This window comes from Podarcis bocagei (genome assembly GCF_964188305.1).
Source record: "Podarcis bocagei genome assembly, chromosome: 4".
Classification (NCBI taxonomy): domain Eukaryota; kingdom Metazoa; phylum Chordata; class Lepidosauria; order Squamata; family Lacertidae; genus Podarcis; species Podarcis bocagei.
Genome location: NC_138128.1, coordinates 39,655,798 through 39,675,265, shown reverse-complemented (window position 1 = coordinate 39,675,265; position 19,468 = coordinate 39,655,798). Strand labels below are relative to the sequence as shown.

The following is a 19,468-nucleotide window of genomic DNA, read 5'->3' as shown; positions in this document are numbered from 1 at the left end:
GTAGGTAGTGGGTGTTTTCTGGAAGAGAGCTGGCTGAAACATCATGTGTTGTAGAATATTTCCATGTTTGCTTTCAACATGAGACAGATCCTGTTGCAAAAAAACACCTAAAGGATGTAGGACTTCTTAATGCAGCCAAGCATAACAGGGCAAACATATACTATGATATGATATCTAGAAGTTTTACGCCTAATGGATAAATAATAATGGCACAGGGGTCATGCAACAATAGTTCAGTTAATATAATATGTTACAAATATTGTATTAAGAGGTGCGGCATAGATGGGGCATCATTATTCCCCATAACATGTTTGTAATGTGAACCTCTCTACATAATCAAGAAAAGAAGCAGATTGATTCTTCCCAACTCTGGCTAAGAAAAAGACAGAAGAATAAATTGACACCAAGCACATTATTGTCCTATACACAGAGATAAATAGAAGGGCAGGAGGAAACATGGGACAGCATATTGGTACAATGCATGCTAAGATCTCCAGTGAAGATCGTATGTAGTTCGTTAATGCATACCTATACAATTTATAACATTGCATGTGCTGTGCTTAATCTGCCTCTGTTTTTATACTGCAGACAGGAAGCAAAACCAGGATGTTTATAGCGCCCAGGACAGCCTGCCCATACATGGGTATTGTGCTGTATTTGGCTTGGCATATCACAAACTGAGCAGGCCTCCAGTGATGGGTAAGGTACAGTGTGTGTGTGTGTGGGGGGGGAAATTACACTCCCAAATCATTACACACCAGAAGACCTTGATAGGTTATGAGCTTTATCCACACTCTGAGATACATTATAATGACAGGCTCTCTCTAGTCGGCAGCTTCTTCCAATCCTGAGATCACTTTGGTAAGATGCCGGTGCTGTAGAGTTGCATATATGGTTGGATGTAATAGTCCAGGAACTGCCACACAGGCCGCTGATATGCCTCTGTCACTGTGTGATTGGAAAGGCAGGCAGTGAGGATGAAGACAGTGACTAGCAGGACGGTCAAGACAATCACCAGCAGGACACCAGCAAAGTGCCATAAGCCTATCAAGACCCAGGTGATCTTTGTCCTGTGAAATAAGAAAAGAGAGGCCTGCAGTTTATAAAGACAAGGCAGGGTGACACTGTCCTCCCTTGGTCCCAAGTGACAATCTGTTGATGGGGCAAAATGAGCACATAAGCAGCTTCCGAAAGGTTGTCACTCAGACCAGAGAGAACTTTGGGCTTTTAATGAAGGAGAATTGACTCCAAGGGTTTTTAGGAAGTGACACTAAAAGCACCACTGTGGGGCCCTTTCGTATTATCTGAGCACATTATGATTGCTGGTTTTGTAATGCGTTTAACTGGAAGAAATCCATTTTGGCTGAAAATGAAAATACATTCAAGCCAATCAAGGTTGACATTGGATTCCAATTACAGATGAGGAAAATGCAACACAAACACCATTATTTAAATATCTAATACCACAATAGCCTAAGAGGCAATGGACCATTTGATTCCTTCCTATCTGTATGGTTCCATGGCTAGTATGTTTGACTTGAATGTGACAGAATCATGTTCAAATCCCTGCAACAATAAAGCTCTTTGAAAGGGTTTAGACCAAGTCAGTATTCTGTACCCAAGCCTTCTTCACTGGAAGCTGGAAATGATAATTGTTAAGTACTTCAGAACACGCTTCAGAGATTATGAACAATATGCTTTGCTGCTTCACCCATCCCTGTACCTTCCATGCCCAGTTACATGCCTGCTTGTACACATCTCCTTTTAGTTTGACAGTGTCTTCCTTTTTACCTTGAATGGGCCTGATTTGTAGAAGATGCTAAATAGCATGCCTGGGAAAACCAGGTGGACAGGGCTGGTCACACCTAATAATACCTTCCATGTACCTTGCTCATTTGTTGTACCTATTAATTGTCAGGAGCTCATCCTACACTTGAGTATGACCCTGGTAGAGACACATGCCTGACTGGCATGTTCTCTCCCTCCTGGTCTTTCATTCAGGAGCTTCAAAAGCTTTCTTCAGCCCGAACATCACAGCGACCGATGCCAACAAACACCAGCACACTTAGGGATCCACAGAGTCTTTGCAGCTTGCGTAACAGACCTCAGCAACTCAGCATTTTGGCTAATCTACTTTATTTACATATAAACACACACAGAGCACTGCAACATGGCTCCCTCTCTCTCTAGCATCAGACAACAAAGAGAAAAAGCACAAAGGACAATAGTCCCGCTTCACAAAACACAGTAACACAAACATCCTGTCTCCGTCACTTCCCACTCTGTGGAGTCAAAACATACACCATCATGTGATAGACAACAATCCCATGACTGCAATCATGGAGCAGGAATTCTAACATTAATTACTCCACATCAGAAAATGGACAGTTTCAATATTAGACAACCATTGGGAAAATCACACATCAGTACTTCTTCCACATATCTTGATGGGTGGAAGGAAGTCATTGTTATTTATTTGCATTGTCTGCATTCATATGTACTTTTCAATGCCCTCTGTTTAGCATCTGGAGTTTCTTCTTCTCTTATTCCTTTTTGCCAGTGGTATTTTCACAGTTTTGTGGTTAATGAAGGTTTCCAAACCTGTATCAGAATCTTGCTGGGTTTGTTAAGTCCTAGCATTGTTTGGAACAGGCAATACTTCCATGGATCAAAGGTAAAACCCACCTCTGGATTCTGGTTATTTTATGGAATTCGGTACCATAACCAGTTAATCATAGAGTTATGAAAATCCAAGCAGAAGTCTCACACAGTCTCACCATAAATAATGGGGACCAACTCCCACTTCCCAAAGTAATATGACTATATGAAATATAAGCCAGAGGTTATTGCTACAATTGTCTGCATTGTTATACATTTATGGGTGCATGTTTTTAAAAAGTGAGAAGGCGGTGACAAATAGTAAACATTTTCTTCACTAACCTACCACCACAAAGCTGTTTCTTCACAAATTTCTCTTCTCTTCGCATTTTTTCTTCCTGTAGTTAAAAAGAAAGTTGGAAAAAGTTACCCCTCCAACACATATACGCTTGTACAGGTAGTAGTAAATGAACAAGGAACTCAAAGCAGTTCATTACTGGGAGTTTTCAAGTTCTAAATTGTGTGACTCTCCAAATTGAAGTGAGGAAAATGGAACTGGCTAGCCATGCAATTTCTCTGTCGCTAGAATACCCATGCTGCCAAATTAAAACCACAAACTTCTCCCACCATGCCAGCTGTTGTGAGGCAAGCCCAAGTTTGCACTACAGCAGTTAGAACAGCACCTATGGCTATTTTAACCGCTTGTGATGAGCAATATATAATAAGAACCGCCCTTTCTGAATCAACCCAAAGGCCTATTTAGTCCAGCACTGTATTTCCTAAAGTGGCCAGTGAGATTCCTTACCACTGTTATTTCTCAGCCACTGGCATTCAGAGACATGCTGCCTCAAATGCTGAAGGTAGCATATAACCAGTATGCTAGTAAAACAGCAAAAGTGTCACACCTATGCTTGGGAGGGGGGCGTTATTGAAACACAGCACAGAGGTTGAAATTGTGTCACAAACCAACAGCACAATGACAAAACATTCCCTTGGAGTAGTGCTAAGCTCTTGTACCAGATTCAGCGCTTTGCTACCACTGCAGAGGAGATCATAAGATCAGGCTGATAAGCCAGAACTTGTAGGACAGTGCTTTCCTCTTGGCTTTCTAAGAAGAGAACTACTACAAACCATCAGTGATGTAGAATGTGAGCGTATGATGCATTCATTGGCCACATAGCAGGCAACACACGTCTCCTCCCTTTCAGAAGCTGTTAAATAGCATTCCCTCTACCTTCACATCCAAACACAAGGGGCAACCAAGCCGCCAACGCTGCTGGCCTGACCCTGCGGGGTTCAGCTGCAATAACTGTGTCAACTTTATGTATAGCATAAAATCAAAACCTTCCTGTTTATTGACCGATGAACTAAAATTCATGCTCACAAGACTGACCAGATAGCTTTCTCTTTATTGGGTAAATCAAGATTACTGACCAGTTCAGCCCTGGCCAATTCATACATCAAGCTCTTTGGGTGAAGGTTCAAAAACTTGCCTGGCAACTTGCTCTGATGTCTGAAATAATTGAAAAAGGTTGGATCATTAGCAGATTTTGTAGCAGCTATTCTGTCTCTCTAAATCACAGGAATGTCCTCTTTGCAGTCCCAAACAGGGCAATGCACAAATTCCTCTGGTTCCTTGAAGAAGAAAATGTTGTAAGGCACGTTGATAAGCCAGGTTCTGGCTCTCCCTGAGGGAGCTGGCAGCCTTCTAACCAACATTTCATGATAGAACCATGTAATATATGACATATGGATGTAGGAGATTTTCAATTCATCCACAGTTTTAAGTGAAGTGACTTCCTTTGCTCCTCAGGGACTAATGCAGGGATCAGAACATAATTATATTTCAGATTTCACCAAATTTTACTATACAGTTATTCACTCCAATAACGTACCAATATGTATATGTTAGGATAAAATAGGTTTGGAAATACATATTTTACATTGAAATAAAATACTGTACGTGCTTGAATATTGTTTTGTGATAAAATATGAATTTATGTACACTTCTGTATTTGCCTTCAGTATGGCTTTTATTTTGAAAGGAATTAGGAGATTAATGTGGAAACATTGATGGAATGGGTTTATGAATAAACATGTGTGAAACTGACTACAAATGGATTGATCCTGAAGTTATTTTGACATAGCATACTACATATGATACATGCAGAGCCAGGATGTACCAAAATCCAAGAATGACTGAAGATTACATTGTAAGCATAACAAATCCACATTAAGAGGGTGGTTTGGTTATAATGGTTAAAATGTGGCAAAGGATAGATTGGCCCACCTTTTTTTACATATGTACATGATGATAAAACTCGCTTTAATGACTATGAATTAGAACTAAAAGATAGTTCCCCTCCTCCCAATTATTTAACAAGGCAGACAAATATATGGTGTTTGTGGTATTGGAGTTCAAGCTCAATATCTGGCCTAACATCAAATCACTGAAGGAAAATGAAGATTTAAAAGGTTTCTCTTGCAATGCTGGTGGCTAAGTGCATGCATAATAGTTTAGGATGCAAAGTAAAACACTTTCAATTTAATTCCTAATAAGTTAATGTTCTTTCAGATACAATGTAGATTCTCTGTGGGTTCTTTATGAAACAGTTCTCTTTGACTATGAGGACCAATGTGGAAGTGCATAATAAATGCTTCTGAAAATGAGGAATCCCTTTAATTTATGAATTTATTTCTCAGATCATGGTTGACAGTGAATCAAACATTTAAGCAGCCATTTCATCATACATAAAATCAATTACTGACTGCTCTGAACTGAACTCTGAAAAGCCAGCTGGCTAAAAGGTAGCCAGGATGTCTGGAGAATAAGAAAGAGGAAATTGGGAATAGTTTTGAGAGCACTTGTATTACCACAAAGATGGCCTATAAGCAGTCGGTCTGTGGAGCCATATAGTTTCCTTTTACAAAAGGAGGAGCATTCTCTTCTAATTAGTTCTATGATGTCATTCTGTTTCATCAGCACAAAGCAAACTGCTGGCATTTTCCTGAGACGTATAGTGGTACCTCGAGTTACAAACGCCTCAGGTTACAAACGCTTCAGGTTACAAACTCCGCTAACATGGAAGAGTTACCTCAAGTTGAGAACTTTGCCCCAGGATGAGAATGGAAATCGTGTGCCAGCAGCGCAGCGGCAGCAAGAGGCCCCATTAGGAAAGCATGCCTCTAGTTAAGAACAGTTTCAGGTTAAGAACGGACCTCTGGAACGAATTAAGTTCATAACTAGAGGTACCACTGTACGCCATTGCATGTGGAAAAAGTAGTGTGATAGAGGGACAGTCTTGAGGAGCACTTGTGGTGATTCTGCTGTCTTTTGATGGACATCAGAGATACATAAAATAAAGAGTCCATGGCCAGGGAAAAGCAGGGTTACAGCATAACAGAGTACCTGGCCAGAGATAATTACTTTGAGGTCATGGCCTAGCCCAATGCAGTTTAAGTCCAGACTGTGTGATGTGTATGTGTGAAATTACATAGGTGAGATAAGCAATTCATGAATGAGCAGGCCAACCAGAGTGATTAAAACTTGAAAGGTTGGGTTTGAAACATATTTGGTGAAGAATGAACTATGGATCCAGATAAAAACAGAGTGATGAGTTTACTGGCCTTTGGTCCAGTAAATTGGTTTTGCATTTTGCAAAGGTTCACTTCCATCAGTATCTATACCTTGGATAGTAGACTGCACCTTCTGGGTCAACTCCTGGCACAGCCTCATCAAATATAGCTCAGGAAAATGATATGAATCTGCTGTTTCCTTGACCGCTTGCAGTCATAAAATAACCTCAGCTGTTCCTTGCTGTCTCTCTGGCTCAGTAGTATTACATATGTTACAGCTGAAAGCTGTGCTCTTCACTAGAAGAATTACCATGACTTTGATTCATCTGACATGCTTCAAGGACTGACACTGGTTGCAGAAAGGATTGGACTCATAGAGGAGTCTTACCGAACCTTGTCTTTCGCAACAGCTGACAGCTCATCCTGCAGGCTTTTCTCTCTGTCCTGAAGAACCTGAAAACAAAATAATCAGCAAGTTCCCTTCAAGTTTCTGTTTCTTCTTCCTCCCCCCAGAGATCTCTGATAATCCCCACAGATCAAGACCTAGAGCAATTTTGTATACATTCCATGGGTAGCTGGTGTGCTGCCCTCCAGATGTTATGCACTCCTTGCTTTGACATTTTATGGCCTCTCCTCCCCAACAACCAATGGGGAAATACCAAATCCAAATATTCAGAATTACTAAACAAAGCAGTACTTTCCGATGCATGTTTACTCATAAGTAGGGGTGAATGTGTCCATTTCAGTTCTCTCAGTTGCTCATTTTTCAACTATAAAATTCAGTTCTACACAATTTACAGTAATTGTAATTTTTTAAGAAAAGAAAATTCTCATGAAAAATGATCAGCATTTTAGTGTGAATTTCTCCTAACAAACATATTGTTGCATGTAGCTTTCACTAGTGTACACATTATTGCAAGCAATATTCCGGAATATGATGCATTTTTGTATGCTATTTTCAGTAATATATTTTATTCACACTTCCCCTAAATATATGCATTTTTGTAAACATTTGCTGGAGAATTGTATTGCAAAATTTGAATAAGTGTGAATTTCCAAAGATAATTGTATTTTGGTTTGCGTGCTGTTTTGGAAAGTGTGAGTGAGATAGATTCAGCTTTATATACACACTAAATCAATTTTTTCCTGCACTCCTACTCAAAAGTAAGTTCCACCATGCTCAGTTGTGGTTACTCCCTGCTAAGTGTGTTTAGTGCTGCAACCTAAATTAGGCAGCTGTTGCTTTCCTTATTCATTTCATCAATGGTTAAGCATTTCACACAGATACCTGTATTTTCACTTTGTATTCTTGTATATACTCTTCCAGTTCCCAGATTTGGTGTTTCATCTGGAAAAGAAGAACATGCCTTTTTTCTTTTGCCCCATCCTTGTAATCCTTCTTGCCTTGGGTTTTTAGTCAGAACACTTACAATTTTTGCCTAGTATGATCATACCAATTCCAGGTGTTTCATCAATATTCAAGGGATAGACACCACTAGGCACGGCCAAGTAGCCTGGTGCTCACCTTGAAAATCAATCTGGCCCTCTTATCTTTTAGTTTGAAAGCCTTGGGATTTGGGATTGAGCATTGACCAAGAAAGAGGGCCTGATTAATGTCAACCTTCCATTGCCTACTACCCATCCACCCCCGCCCCAGGAAGCTCCCAACAGAAAATTGAAAGCAAAATAAAACATCAAACATTGAAAACTTCCCTAAACAGGGCTGCCTTCAGATGTCTTCTAAAAGTCAAATAGTTTTTTATCAGCTGAAGATAGGAGAAGGAAGTGATGGGTATTTCTTCTTTGGGATGATGTGGCTTCAGCCAGTTTAGTGCAGTGGTTAGAGAGTGCTGGACTAGGACCTGAGAGATGAGGGGTCAAATCCCAATCCAGCCATCAAGCTTACTGGGTGTAATTGGGACACTCGCCGTCTCTCAACCTAACCTACACCACAGGAATGTTATCGCTAAAGATAAGTTTAATTTGCATAAAAAGTAATGTTGGTATGCACTGAAGTTTGAAAAACTAATTTAAAATTTGCATTTGCAAAGTAGAGAAGTCTGCATTAGGGAGAAAGTTTCACTCTGGCAAATGTGCCAGAAAAGGTTGGATGTTTTCCGTTCAGCCTTTATGCTAACTGATGACTCATCACTGGAAAGCCAAGCAGAGAGCTCTCACAGCAGGAAGATGGAACATAAGAACTCAGTGCCTTAGTCCATTGATGGAGACAGCAGCCACAGCAGCGGCTAAGCTCTGCAATGATGAAGAAGCAAGTTGCTGTGGATCTCACACTGGGACCAGATACAGGAAAGTAAGGACTACAAAGAAGATGGGATTGCGTTGCTTGCTGTTAAACAGCAACGTTTTACTTATTTTATTATTTACTTATTTAATTTGTTTACCGCCCCTCATCGAAAGATCTCCGGGTGGTTCACAACATAAAAATACAAAATGAGAGCACAAAATACATAATAAAAACAAAAACACACACCAAATAACTCCCCTCCCATAAACACATTTAAAAGGACATAGATGATAATCACAGGGTTCAGGTCAGTTCATATGGGGAAAAGCGGTCCTTGAGGTATTATTTTGTATCTTATATTGTTTATCTGTAACCATTTTAAAACTGTTTCCAGTGAAGCTTTGAAACATTTTTCTACTTTGCACATGGGTTCAGGTCAGGGATTCCATTTGTAGCAACTGTAACAGTTATGCAGATATTATGGGGAGGGGAAAACCCACCTTGGACTCCTTGGAGGAGAGGTGGAATGTAGGAAAATAAATAATAAATAAGCCCACGGGCAAAATTGTGTATGTTACAGCCTAATTGATTTCAACGGGAGGGTTAGCCCAAAGCAACGGAACCCAGAACTGTTTAACTTTGGCTCAGCTGTCTCCTATGTATATGATAATTAAGTTTACCTTTGTAAAAACTTCATCCTCCTCACCGCAGGTCAGTTTGCATTCCTGGAGCTCTCTCTAATTAAAAATAAATTTATAAATTTTCAGTTGGCAACATCTCTGAAGCAAACACATGTAAGACTTTTATTTTCCACTCTGGCCAAGAGATTCAACCCTCAGTGAAAGGAAATGGTCACTTTCAAAGAGAACACGTCAACACCGCTTGTACTGGAGACCTTCTCAACAGATTGTGCCTCTCATCGGAAATCCATGTGAGTGCCAATATATAGCAAAGTATACACATTTATATATCTTTACTTTAGATGAAGTCATTTTAAAGTATTCACATTGAACTAAAAAGCTGATGGACACTAACAGAGCAATCCAAACCCTCTTTATGTCCTACTGAGGTTGGGTAGGGTAGAGGTGTCTCTGTGCCCAGCTCTGCAGGCTAAGCTGGACTTCCACCAGCCGATGATGACGGAGTGACCCAAGAGTCACTCCACTGGTGCAGCACTTCCACCTGCTAGATAGCAGTGAAGTCAATGGAATTCTCATTAGTAGTTACCAGAAAAAGCCCCAAAGTGGGGTGGAGAGGGGCTGTTCAGGTATGGGATCTTTTGGATTCGATGCCAATCTCGCTACCATCACACAATGGCATTGGACCCAATCTGGGTTTCATCTTTGTGACAGCTCTAGGCTGGCTCAGTGATCTTCTACACATACACACCACCTTCCAACTTGGCGACCATGAACCTCAGAGGTGCATATGTGGCTGTGGTCGCACAGCCCTGTGGTCGAGGGGAGAGGTTTGGATTGCATCCTAAAAATCTTCCAAATCCCCAGTGGCACAAAGTGAAAATGACCTGATGATATTTTGGACTGCCATCTTTTTCAACTGGCCCCCCTGTATCTGTCATACCCAGGTGCTAGCGTGCAGAGCCAGAAGACTTTAGCATAGTGCAGCAAAATAACTTCATCTATTTGGCGTTCCACATAAACAGGAAATGCAGAGGTGACCAAAACAGGGATGTGTGAAATCTTCTCGTTTCCCCTGTATATATGCCACCTTCATAAATATTGCTATCTCCTTTTCTCAGTTGCCTATGTATTGTCCCCCACGTATTTTGTATTAATTCCAATGGACACTTCTTTTAACCTTCCTCCTCCAACCCTACTTTATTATTGTGGTTCTATAATCTTACTCACTTTTAGCTTGTTGACATGGCAGCAGAGCTGCAGGTAACTCTGCTGGTTGATCTTCATTGATGCAGTCAATGCTGAGCTCTGGTTTGGGGCACAAAACACACAAATATTCAGATTCAGTCTCACCAATATGCGCTGGCCAGCCTGAACCTTCTTTGCGTTTCTGTTACAACCTCATTGTTTAGAGGGCAAATCAGAGATGACCCTGGTGATCCTAATAAAGGACCTCCCTCCCTCCCTCCCTTTCATTAATTAGTGGTATTTTCTCTCAGCTAAGAGGAGATTCAAGGTGGGGAGGAAGGAGTTTCAATGGGGCAATGTCATGGGAGGAACAGGTAAAACCCCCTCACATTCATCAACTTCCAGGAAGTCAGGTAAGGGCAGTTGCTCAATGGAGGAGTCTGGTTTGCATGCAGAATGGCCCATGTTCAATCCTTGGCATCACCAGGTAAGGCTGGGAGACGCCTCTGCCTGGAATCCTGGAGAGCTGAGGACATCAGTGAAGGCAATACTCAGTTAGGTTGGCCAAAGATCTGATTTGTTGCAAGGGAGTGTCCTGTGTCCCTAAGTCCCAGTGGGGGTGCTTGTAAGCAAAACAAAAGCAATGGGAAATCACCATCATGGATCTGCTTTGTCATTTTTGGCTTTGCTTTAGACATTCATTTCAGAACAACTGAGTGGAACAATGTCTATCAAATAACACTAATATTTATTCCAGTAGAAATTAAAGAGTAACTGCAAAGCTATGCAGTGAAAAGGACTGCGGTCTGTCAAAGGCTAGAGCTTCAAGCATAACATTGACTTCTACAACAAGTGAGCATACAGGGGAGATATTCAGATATGCATGCTGTTTCATGCCTACTTTAAAAAGGCTTTGGTGCTGCCAACACAGGCATACAACAAAGAAAGATGAGCACCAGGGAGATAATAGATGTATTACATTTTTTTTTTAAAAAAGTGATTCTTTTGACATGACTGAATGAACACTAATGCAACAGTGTCAATTTCCATTTCCATTTCATTTCAGAGTGGAAATCTGATGCAGTTATTCAGGACCAGCACAACATGAAGACTTGTTCATGCACCCAAACTGGCATGTTGAGAATGTGGGTTGGGTAGGCCCATGCAGAGCTGACAATAGCAATTGTGCAAATCAGTAGTGGTCAGTGGGGAGAAGCAGCATCATTTAGCTGACCTCCTGTCACCAATTTCCCTGTGCTTACCGGGCTGGTGTGGGGCAGAAAGGCAGTATGGTGTAAACACACCAGCATGACACAAACACATCCAGTGTTCCTTCTGGTGCATTTGCACCATGCCAGCCTCTGCACTGCCTTGCCCATCTCCCTCCCAGGAAGCTCAGCAATACTAGTGACAGATCAGGTGAGCATCACTGCCCCCACCCAACCACTACAGGTGAGAATACTTCATCAGAAATCCAGCCCACTACTCAACCTGCGTTTATTTTTTCCATCTCTCGACTTACTTTCAGTGGCTTGACGTTGATGAGGTGATTGTGAATTATACACTTGCAGCACATTCACAAACATGGGGAAAGATAGGACATGGTGCACATATGGAATTCAGAGGAAACCTATCTGATTATTGGTGTACCTTCTCAGAAAGCATGAAGATCCTCAAGTGTAAATTTTCATTATCCTTCTCCTGTGAGGGTAAGAAATTGCCACAGTTAGTTGCAAAGATTGATATATACCCGATTCTTTGGGCTGCAGCTGAAGGGATGCAACAATTCATTACAAATTAAAGAAAACACTCAGGAAAGTGTCACACACAACTCAAAGTCCTAACTCTCCAATTCTAAGTTCTAGGACTGCTGAATTTGATTGGGCTGATGCAAAATGAGTTTCCTGTGCTGTGCTAGCCCAGGCAGATGCCATAACAACAGCAAGTGTTGTCTGCTGCAGTCCTCCCTCTTTCCTGTTTTGTAGTGGTGTGGGGAAACACCAGAGGATCCACATGATAAATAGCTGTTCACAGATGGCAATATGGAAAGCCTCCAGGTGATTGCTTTTACAGTCTCCGTATTTGTAGGAAATGAGCCTCCCATTCACAAGGCTCTCCCTCAGATTTGTGTAAGTTATTCTTTGCACAGCAGATAAAACAGGATGAATACAAATAGGTCTATACCTGGTGAGGCCTATAGAATGGAATCTATATTAAGTGAAGTATTCATGCTATAGAAATACACAAGCTTTTGGTTTGCCACCTACATGGTAGGACAGCCTTGACCAAGGTGGTGCCTTACAGATGTTTTGGACTACAACACCCCAAAGCCACACGGAAGTATGAGTTGTAGTCTATAACATCTGAAAGTCATCACCTTGGTGAAGGCTGTTGATGGAGGCTATTGACTCGATGGAAAATACCATACTAGTAAATGTCCATAACTAATACAGTTTTTCTTTTAAAAAATGATTATGGAATAATATCACCAGACAGTGTTCATCTAGCCAACAAATCTTTGCGTTTTGTTGTTTTAATGATGACATGCAGTGTGTGTGTGTGTGTGTGTGTGTGTGTGCGCGCGCACACACGCTCTTTAAACTCTGATCAGGAAGATTTCTTTTGCCTACCAGCTTTTTAAGATACTGCTCCTCTAAAGATGCTGTTACAGCCTCTTCTTCCTGATTTTTCTTTGTGGCTTCAATCTCAGTTTCCAAATAGGTTATTTTCTCTTCAGCTTGCTTTATCCTGTATATGGTTGAGGTAATGATGATGATAGTGTTGATAATAATAATAATAATAATAATAATAATAATAATAATAATAGTAATTCAAAGACTTGTACCCCCATTCTGCCCCAAACAAGACCATCAAGGCAGCTAACTATCACAGTAAACCACTGATGAATAAAAAAGTATACAAATTTACTTAAATAAGAGTAACATCTAAAATAGCAACAATGTTACACCATCCAAAAAAAATTAAGTACAGGGGAAACTAAGAGTTAAGCTTATTCTAGAGAGTGCTTTAATCAATTGCTCATCTGAGCAACGGCAGCAGTTTTGCTTCTCCATGAAAGGCAGAAATGGGGAGGGACATCATTCAACTCTCCCAGGTCAGGGGGCTCCAAAGCCCAGGTGCCACCACTGAGAAGGCCCTCTCTCACCTGCCATATTGCCATCAGCTCAGGGTAGGGCATAGATCAGGTCTTCACTAGACAGTCAGACCATGAGGGTTGGGTCACATGGGGGAAAGCCATGGGGGGGGGCGTGCGAAAGTATTATCCTTCAGATAATACTAGTGCAAAATCCCACCTCACATTCTTTTGAGTGTAATTTGTTTGAAATGGATTTTCATATTGTATTTTAAAATTAATATAATCCACCGTAGGACCTTACAGTGAAAGGTAGGTAAGGCATCAAATAAATAACAAGAACAACAAGAACATTTAGGGCTTTTATGGTCAAAGCCAACCTTTTGAATTGTCCCTGGAAACAAATCCAGAGCCAATGAAGTGGTGTAGGGCAGATAAGAATATCAGGCAGATGACCCATCTAGTCCAGCATCCAGTGGCCGACCAGATGCCTGTGGGAAACCTGCAAGTAGGACATGAGCAAAAGAGCCCTTTCCCCTCCCGCAGTTTCTAGCAATTGGTATTCAGAAGCCTAACTACCTCCAACCATCAGCATGAACTGAGAACTGGAATCGTGACAACATTCTAGCTCCTGCACCAAATGAAGCTTCCAGACACTTTTCAAAGGCAGGCAGTGTTGGGCGAGAACCAGAATGCTTGCCCTCCAAAGCATGTGTCCCCCTTGAGTGTTTAGTACCTGCTATCTTGGTCCCCTCCTCCAAGGAAAATAAAAGCCTCATACATGGAAAGGGGAAGTACATAGAGGACACCAGAGAAGGGTTGCTCCTGCAACCTGCATCAAGAAATGATGCAAGAGCATCTTTTCCCAATGGGGATGATGGGGCAAGATGCTCAAGTGTGTCATTTCCCACTGGAGTTGACCATTGGGCTCTCTCACCATTACTGGGACCCATATAACTACACTACAATGATATTAGTGTTGGGAGGGCAGCTCTTTCCCACCACAGAGGCCACTGCTGGATGCAATCCAGATGTGTGTGACAGGACCTGACTTTTCCAGAGGAGCGTCCACCACCTGGTTAACCAGGAGAAAACACCACCAACCATCAGAATTGCCCTCATCACATCACTGTAGTTTTATAGCATGCAACTGATTTTTGTGAAGTTTCCAGGGAAAACTTGGTAAGGTTCAAACTTTCTGAAAAATAATTGTCCCCAAGCTGGAATCAGACATTCACTCAACACTCCATTGATTATTGATACATGCCTTTTGAGCTCAGCTTTCATGTTCTTCATAGCTCCTTGTAAATCCAAAATATTTGCCTTGATGTTGTTCCCTTCCGTAATGAGGCAGTTAATTTGTTCTCTCAACCATATATTTGTATGCCTGGACTGGAAGATGGAGGCTCCTTTTGCTGCTATCCAACTGTCCCTAGTTGGGAGATTAAAAAATAACATACAGTACCTTACTTATTGCAAACCTGGGATGTAAGAAGAAAATGTGTCCAAGTTAAAGTGGAAGACCTGCAGAAGGATTTCCATTTGTGCAACAGGGCTTCTCTCTCACCTTGCACACCCTTGAAATTGGCTCAGCATGGGTCAGTGTGTCTGGAGAATCTCCAGATGTTGAATTCTGACCATTAACTTAACACATGCAGATGTATCCCCTTCATGGATCACTGCCTTGCCGTGGCGAAGGGGCTTGAATAACTCAGAGAAGCTATGAGCTATGCCGTGCAGGGCCACCCAAGATGGACAGGTCATAGTGGAGAGTTTTGACCAAACGTGATCCACCTGGAGCAGGAACCAGCAAGCCACTCCAGTATCCCTGCCAAGAAAACTCCATGGACAAAGGCAACAGGCATATAAAAGTTATGACGCTGGAAGATGAGCCCCTCAGGTTGGAAGGCGTCCAACATGCTACTGAGGAAGAGCGGAGGACAAGTACAAGTAGATTCAGAGCTGATGAAGCGGCTGGGCCAAAGCCAAAAGGACGCTCAGTTGCGGATATGCCTGGAAGCGAAAGGAAAGTCCAATGCTGTAAAGAAAAATGTTGCATAGGAACCTGGAATGTAAGAACCATGAACCTTGGCAAGTTGGATGTGGTCAAAAATGAGGTGGCAAGAATAAATATTGACATCCTGGGCATCAGTGAACTAAAATGGACGGGAATGGGCGAATTCAGTTTGGATGACCATCATATCTACTACTGTGGGCAAGAATCCCGTAAAAGAAATGGAGTGGCCCTCATAGACAACAAAAGAGTGGTGAAAGCTGTACTGGGATGCAATCTCAAAAATGATAGAATGATCTCGATACGAATCCAAGGCAGACCTTTTAACATCACAGTAATCCAAGTTTATGCACCAACCACTGGTGCTGAAGAAACTGGAATTGACCAATTCTATGAAGACTTACAACATCTTATAGAAATGACACCAAAGAAGGATGTTCTTCTCATTATAGGGGGTTGGAATGCTAAAGTAGGGAGTCAAGAGATTAAAGGAACAACTGGCAAGTTTGGCCTTGGAGTTCAAAACAAAGCAGGGTTAATAGACAAAGCAAAGGCTAATAGAGTTCTGCCAAGAGAACAAGTTGGTCATCACAAACACGCTTTTCCAACAACACAAGAGACAACTCTACACATGGACATCACCAGATGGGCAGCATTGAAATCAGATTAATTATATTCTCTGCAGCCAAAGATGGAGAAGCTCAATACAGTCAGCAAAAACAAGACCTGGAGCTGACTGTGGCTCAGATCATCAGCTTCTTATAGCAAAATTCAAGCTTAAACTGAAGAAAGTAGGAAAAACCGCTGGGCCGGGTAAGATACAATCTAAGTCAAATCCCTTATGAATACACAGTGGAAGTGAGGAACAGGTTTAAGGATTTAGATTTGGTGGACAGAGTGTCTGAAGAACTATGGATGGAGGCTCGCAACATTATACAGGAGGTAGCAACTAAAGCCATCCCACTGAAAAGGAAATGCAAGAAAGCAAAGTGGCTGTCCAACGAGGCCTTACAAATAGCGGGGGAGAGAAGGCAAGCAAAATGCGAGGGAGATAGTGAAAGATACAGGAAATTGAATGCAGATTTCCAAAAAATAGCAAGGAGAGACAAGAAGGCCTTCTTAAACGAGCAATGCAAAGAAATAGAGGAAAACAATAGAATGGGAAAAACCAGAGATCTGTTCAAGAAAATTGGAGATATGAAAGGAACATTTCGTACAAAGATTACCATAATAAAAGACAAAAGTGGAAAGGATCTAACAGAAGCAGAAGATATCAAGAAGAGGTGGCAAGAATACACAGAGGAATTATACCAGAAAAATATGGATGTCTCGAACACCCCAGGTAGTGTGGTTGCTGACCTTGAGCCAGACATCCTGGAGAGTGAAGTCAAATGGGCCTTAGAAAGCACTGCTAATAACAAGGCCGGTGGAAGTGATGATATTCCAGCTGAACTATTTAAATTTTTTAATGATGATGCTGTTAAGGTGCTACACTCAATATGCCAGCAAATTTGGAAAACTCAGCAGTGGCCAGAGGATTGGAGAAGATCAGTCTACATCCCAATCCCAAAGAAGGGCAGTGCCAAAGAATGCTCCAGCTACCGCACAATTGCACTCATTTCACACGCTAGCAAGGTTATGCTTAAAATTCTATACGGCAGGCTTAAGCAGTATGTGGACTGAGAACTCCCAGAAGTGCAAGCTGGAGTTCGAAGGGGCAGAGGAACCAGAGACCAAATTGCAAACATGCGCTGGATTATGGAGAAAGCTAGAGAGTTCCAGAAAGACATCTACTTCTGCTTCATTGACAAAGGCAAAAGCCTTTGACTGTGTCGACCACAGCAAACTATGGCAAGTTCTTAAAGAAATGGGAGTGCCTGATCACCTCATCTGTCTCCTGAGAAATCTCTATGTGGGACAAGAAGCTACAGTTAGAACTGGATATGGAACAACTGATTGGTTCAAAATTGGGAAAGGAGTATGGCAAGGCTGTATATTGTCTCCCTGCTTATTTAACTTATATGCAGAATTCATCATGCGAAAGGCTGGGCTGGATGAATCCCAAACTGGAATTAAGATTGACGGAAGAAATATCAACAACCTCAGATATGCAGATGACACAACCTTGATGGCAGAAAGTGAGGAGGAATTAAAGAACCTTTTTTGGGTAATGTGTAAGTTGCCACCCTGTTTCATGGTCCCCTCCCCGTTGACCCCACTTCCCTTAATTTAAGAACACTTACCTGGCATTTTTGGTTCCTATGTTGACAGCTGTAAAGGCTTCAGAAATCTGCTGGCAGAAATGACATTCTTTTAGAATTTTTGTTTAACTTCCAGTAGCAAAATAATTGCACATAATGCTTAGTGCAGTTTGTCTTGTAGCATTGTTGTCCAGAGTTCACTACCTCAGTAGTTGATCCCCCAAAAGAGCCACAATATGCCTTCCACATTATTTTTGTCATTAACAGAATGATAATGTCAGTTCTAGAGTCTTGTTTTTCTCGTGGTACCGCGTGTTACATACTGTCCCCCTTACGAATGCTGCTGGTTACGTGCTCTGCTAACCTGGAAGTAGATGCCCCTTGCTGTGACCTTTGTCTCAGGATGCGAACCGAAATCAGTCTCCGGCGGCACGACAGCAGTGGAAGGCGCCATTAGAGAAAGCGCGCCTCATGTTACAAGCGGTTTCCTGTTACAAACTGACCTCTGGAACGGATTAAGTACGTAACACGAGGTACCACTGTATTTTGTAAAACTGAAATTCAGTTGTTTTCATTTAGAGGCTCATCTTAATCTGAGGCCCTAAATGGTAGCATACTTAGCTTAGAGGTCTACCTACAGGGACTGCTATCATAGCTTCAACGTAAGCTATAAGGAGGACACATGTCTCATTTCTCAGCCAGGTGAGTTTTCCTGTTACTTTACACAAAAGTGGCACACAGCAGCAGTTGAAGAAGCAGAAACTTCCCTGATCATAACAACTATCACCACCACCCAGTTCTTGGAGGGGTCCTGCTTAGCCTACTTTGAGAAAGGAAAGCAGATTCTCACAATCCACCAACATGGAACCTTCTGCATGCAAATCAGATGTCCACCACTGAGCTGTGACGCTTCCCCAAAGGGCTCACTTGCAACAATGCCTGTGAGTTACACACAATGCCATGCTCCATCACAACGACAGTTATTTTGGAGCTTCAGAACTATAAGCAGCCATGCAGAGACCCACCCTTGCTCATTAGCATCAACATTACCTTTGCTCCACTCATGTCATTCTCTGCCAAGAAATATATTCAGATATGTCTAATTTGATTTGCCATGTAGCCTAGCCAAGTCCATGCATAGCCTATCTGTGTTGTGTGCTCTGTGTGTCTGTGTGACTCTCTCTGGCTAGTGTCCCTGCAGCCTCTGATGTCACAAAGGGCTTAGCAGTCACCTAAGAGAAAGCACTCTGTGTCGGATGCAGACTTACATGCAAGGAATTGTTTGATGAATTAAAATTTATGTTCACATCCTAGCTATGTTGCAGTCTCATTGGACAAATGACTTTTTCTTAGCTCCAGGGTCAATCGATATGCAATGGATTATTTCATAGGATTGCTCTGAGAAGTAACTGATAATATGGATTCACATATTGAATAGTTTCAAAACCATATAAAAGGGGAAACTGTCCAAATACAGCTTCTCCCCCGCCCTTTTTTTTGCCGTGCTTTGATGGTCAAAATTGCACAAGGTTAAATGCCGCAGTGTTTACAATTTTTGAAAGTACAGGAGCTCTCTGAGGTCCTGGGCCCAGCTAATTCACAAGGTGAAAATACATTTCATGGGGTCCCATTGTGACTTTTTAAACCACTAGATGGCAACACAGTTCCACTTCAGTTTGTATAAATACATTCTTAATTTTGCATAAAAGAGCTTCATTTTCTCTTTGCTCCAATACAGCGGAATTTCCAGAAAATTATTTTTTCCCCTCAGGTTCATTGTTGCATTGGAAACATTCTGGATGTCTGGCCTCTAGAATTTCTGGAGAAACTGAGGTGGGGTAGAGAGGGAAATCGGCAATAGCTAAGAAAGTGAATGAGAAAATCTGCAGTGTATTTTAGGAATAAATAATGTAA

At 41.7% G+C, this 19,468-nt stretch overlaps 1 protein-coding gene across 3 annotated transcripts; it reads right to left on the bottom strand.

Moving 5' to 3' along the window:
* Positions 1–767: 767 nt before the first annotated feature.
* Positions 768–18,744, bottom strand: LOC308586480 (uncharacterized protein). Of its 3 annotated transcripts, none has more exons than XM_081193126.1 (12): positions 18,605–18,744; positions 17,597–17,643; positions 14,607–14,771; positions 12,876–12,993; positions 11,896–11,946; positions 10,288–10,365; positions 9,100–9,156; positions 7,463–7,522; positions 6,563–6,627; positions 4,033–4,111; positions 2,941–2,996; positions 768–1,070 (listed from the first exon to the last, which is right to left on the bottom strand). In XM_081193126.1, the coding sequence occupies exons 1-12, from the start codon at positions 18,617–18,619 to the stop codon at positions 854–856; spliced, it is 1,008 nt and encodes a 335-aa protein (XP_081049252.1). In that variant the 5' UTR covers positions 18,620–18,744; the 3' UTR covers positions 768–853. The 3 variants fall into 3 exon arrangements, with proteins under 3 accessions (XP_081049252.1, XP_081049253.1, XP_081049254.1); XM_081193127.1 differs by having other exon boundaries at positions 2,945–2,992; positions 4,088–4,111; XM_081193128.1 differs by having other exon boundaries at positions 914–1,070; positions 2,945–2,996.
* Positions 18,745–19,468: the final 724 nt, after the last annotated feature.

What these genes read in the sequence shown, in the direction of transcription:
- LOC308586480 (XM_081193126.1), bottom strand. An exon ending in AGCAGTATCTTAAAAAGCTG is followed by an intron (nt 11,947 to 12,875) that starts GTAGGCAAAAGA and finishes TTACCCTCACAG; the next exon opens with GAGAAGGATAATGAAAATTT. An exon ending in GTTGCGAAAGACAAGGTTCG is followed by an intron (nt 4,112 to 6,562) that starts GTAAGACTCCTC and finishes CAATTATTTCAG; the next exon opens with ACATCAGAGCAAGTTGCCAG.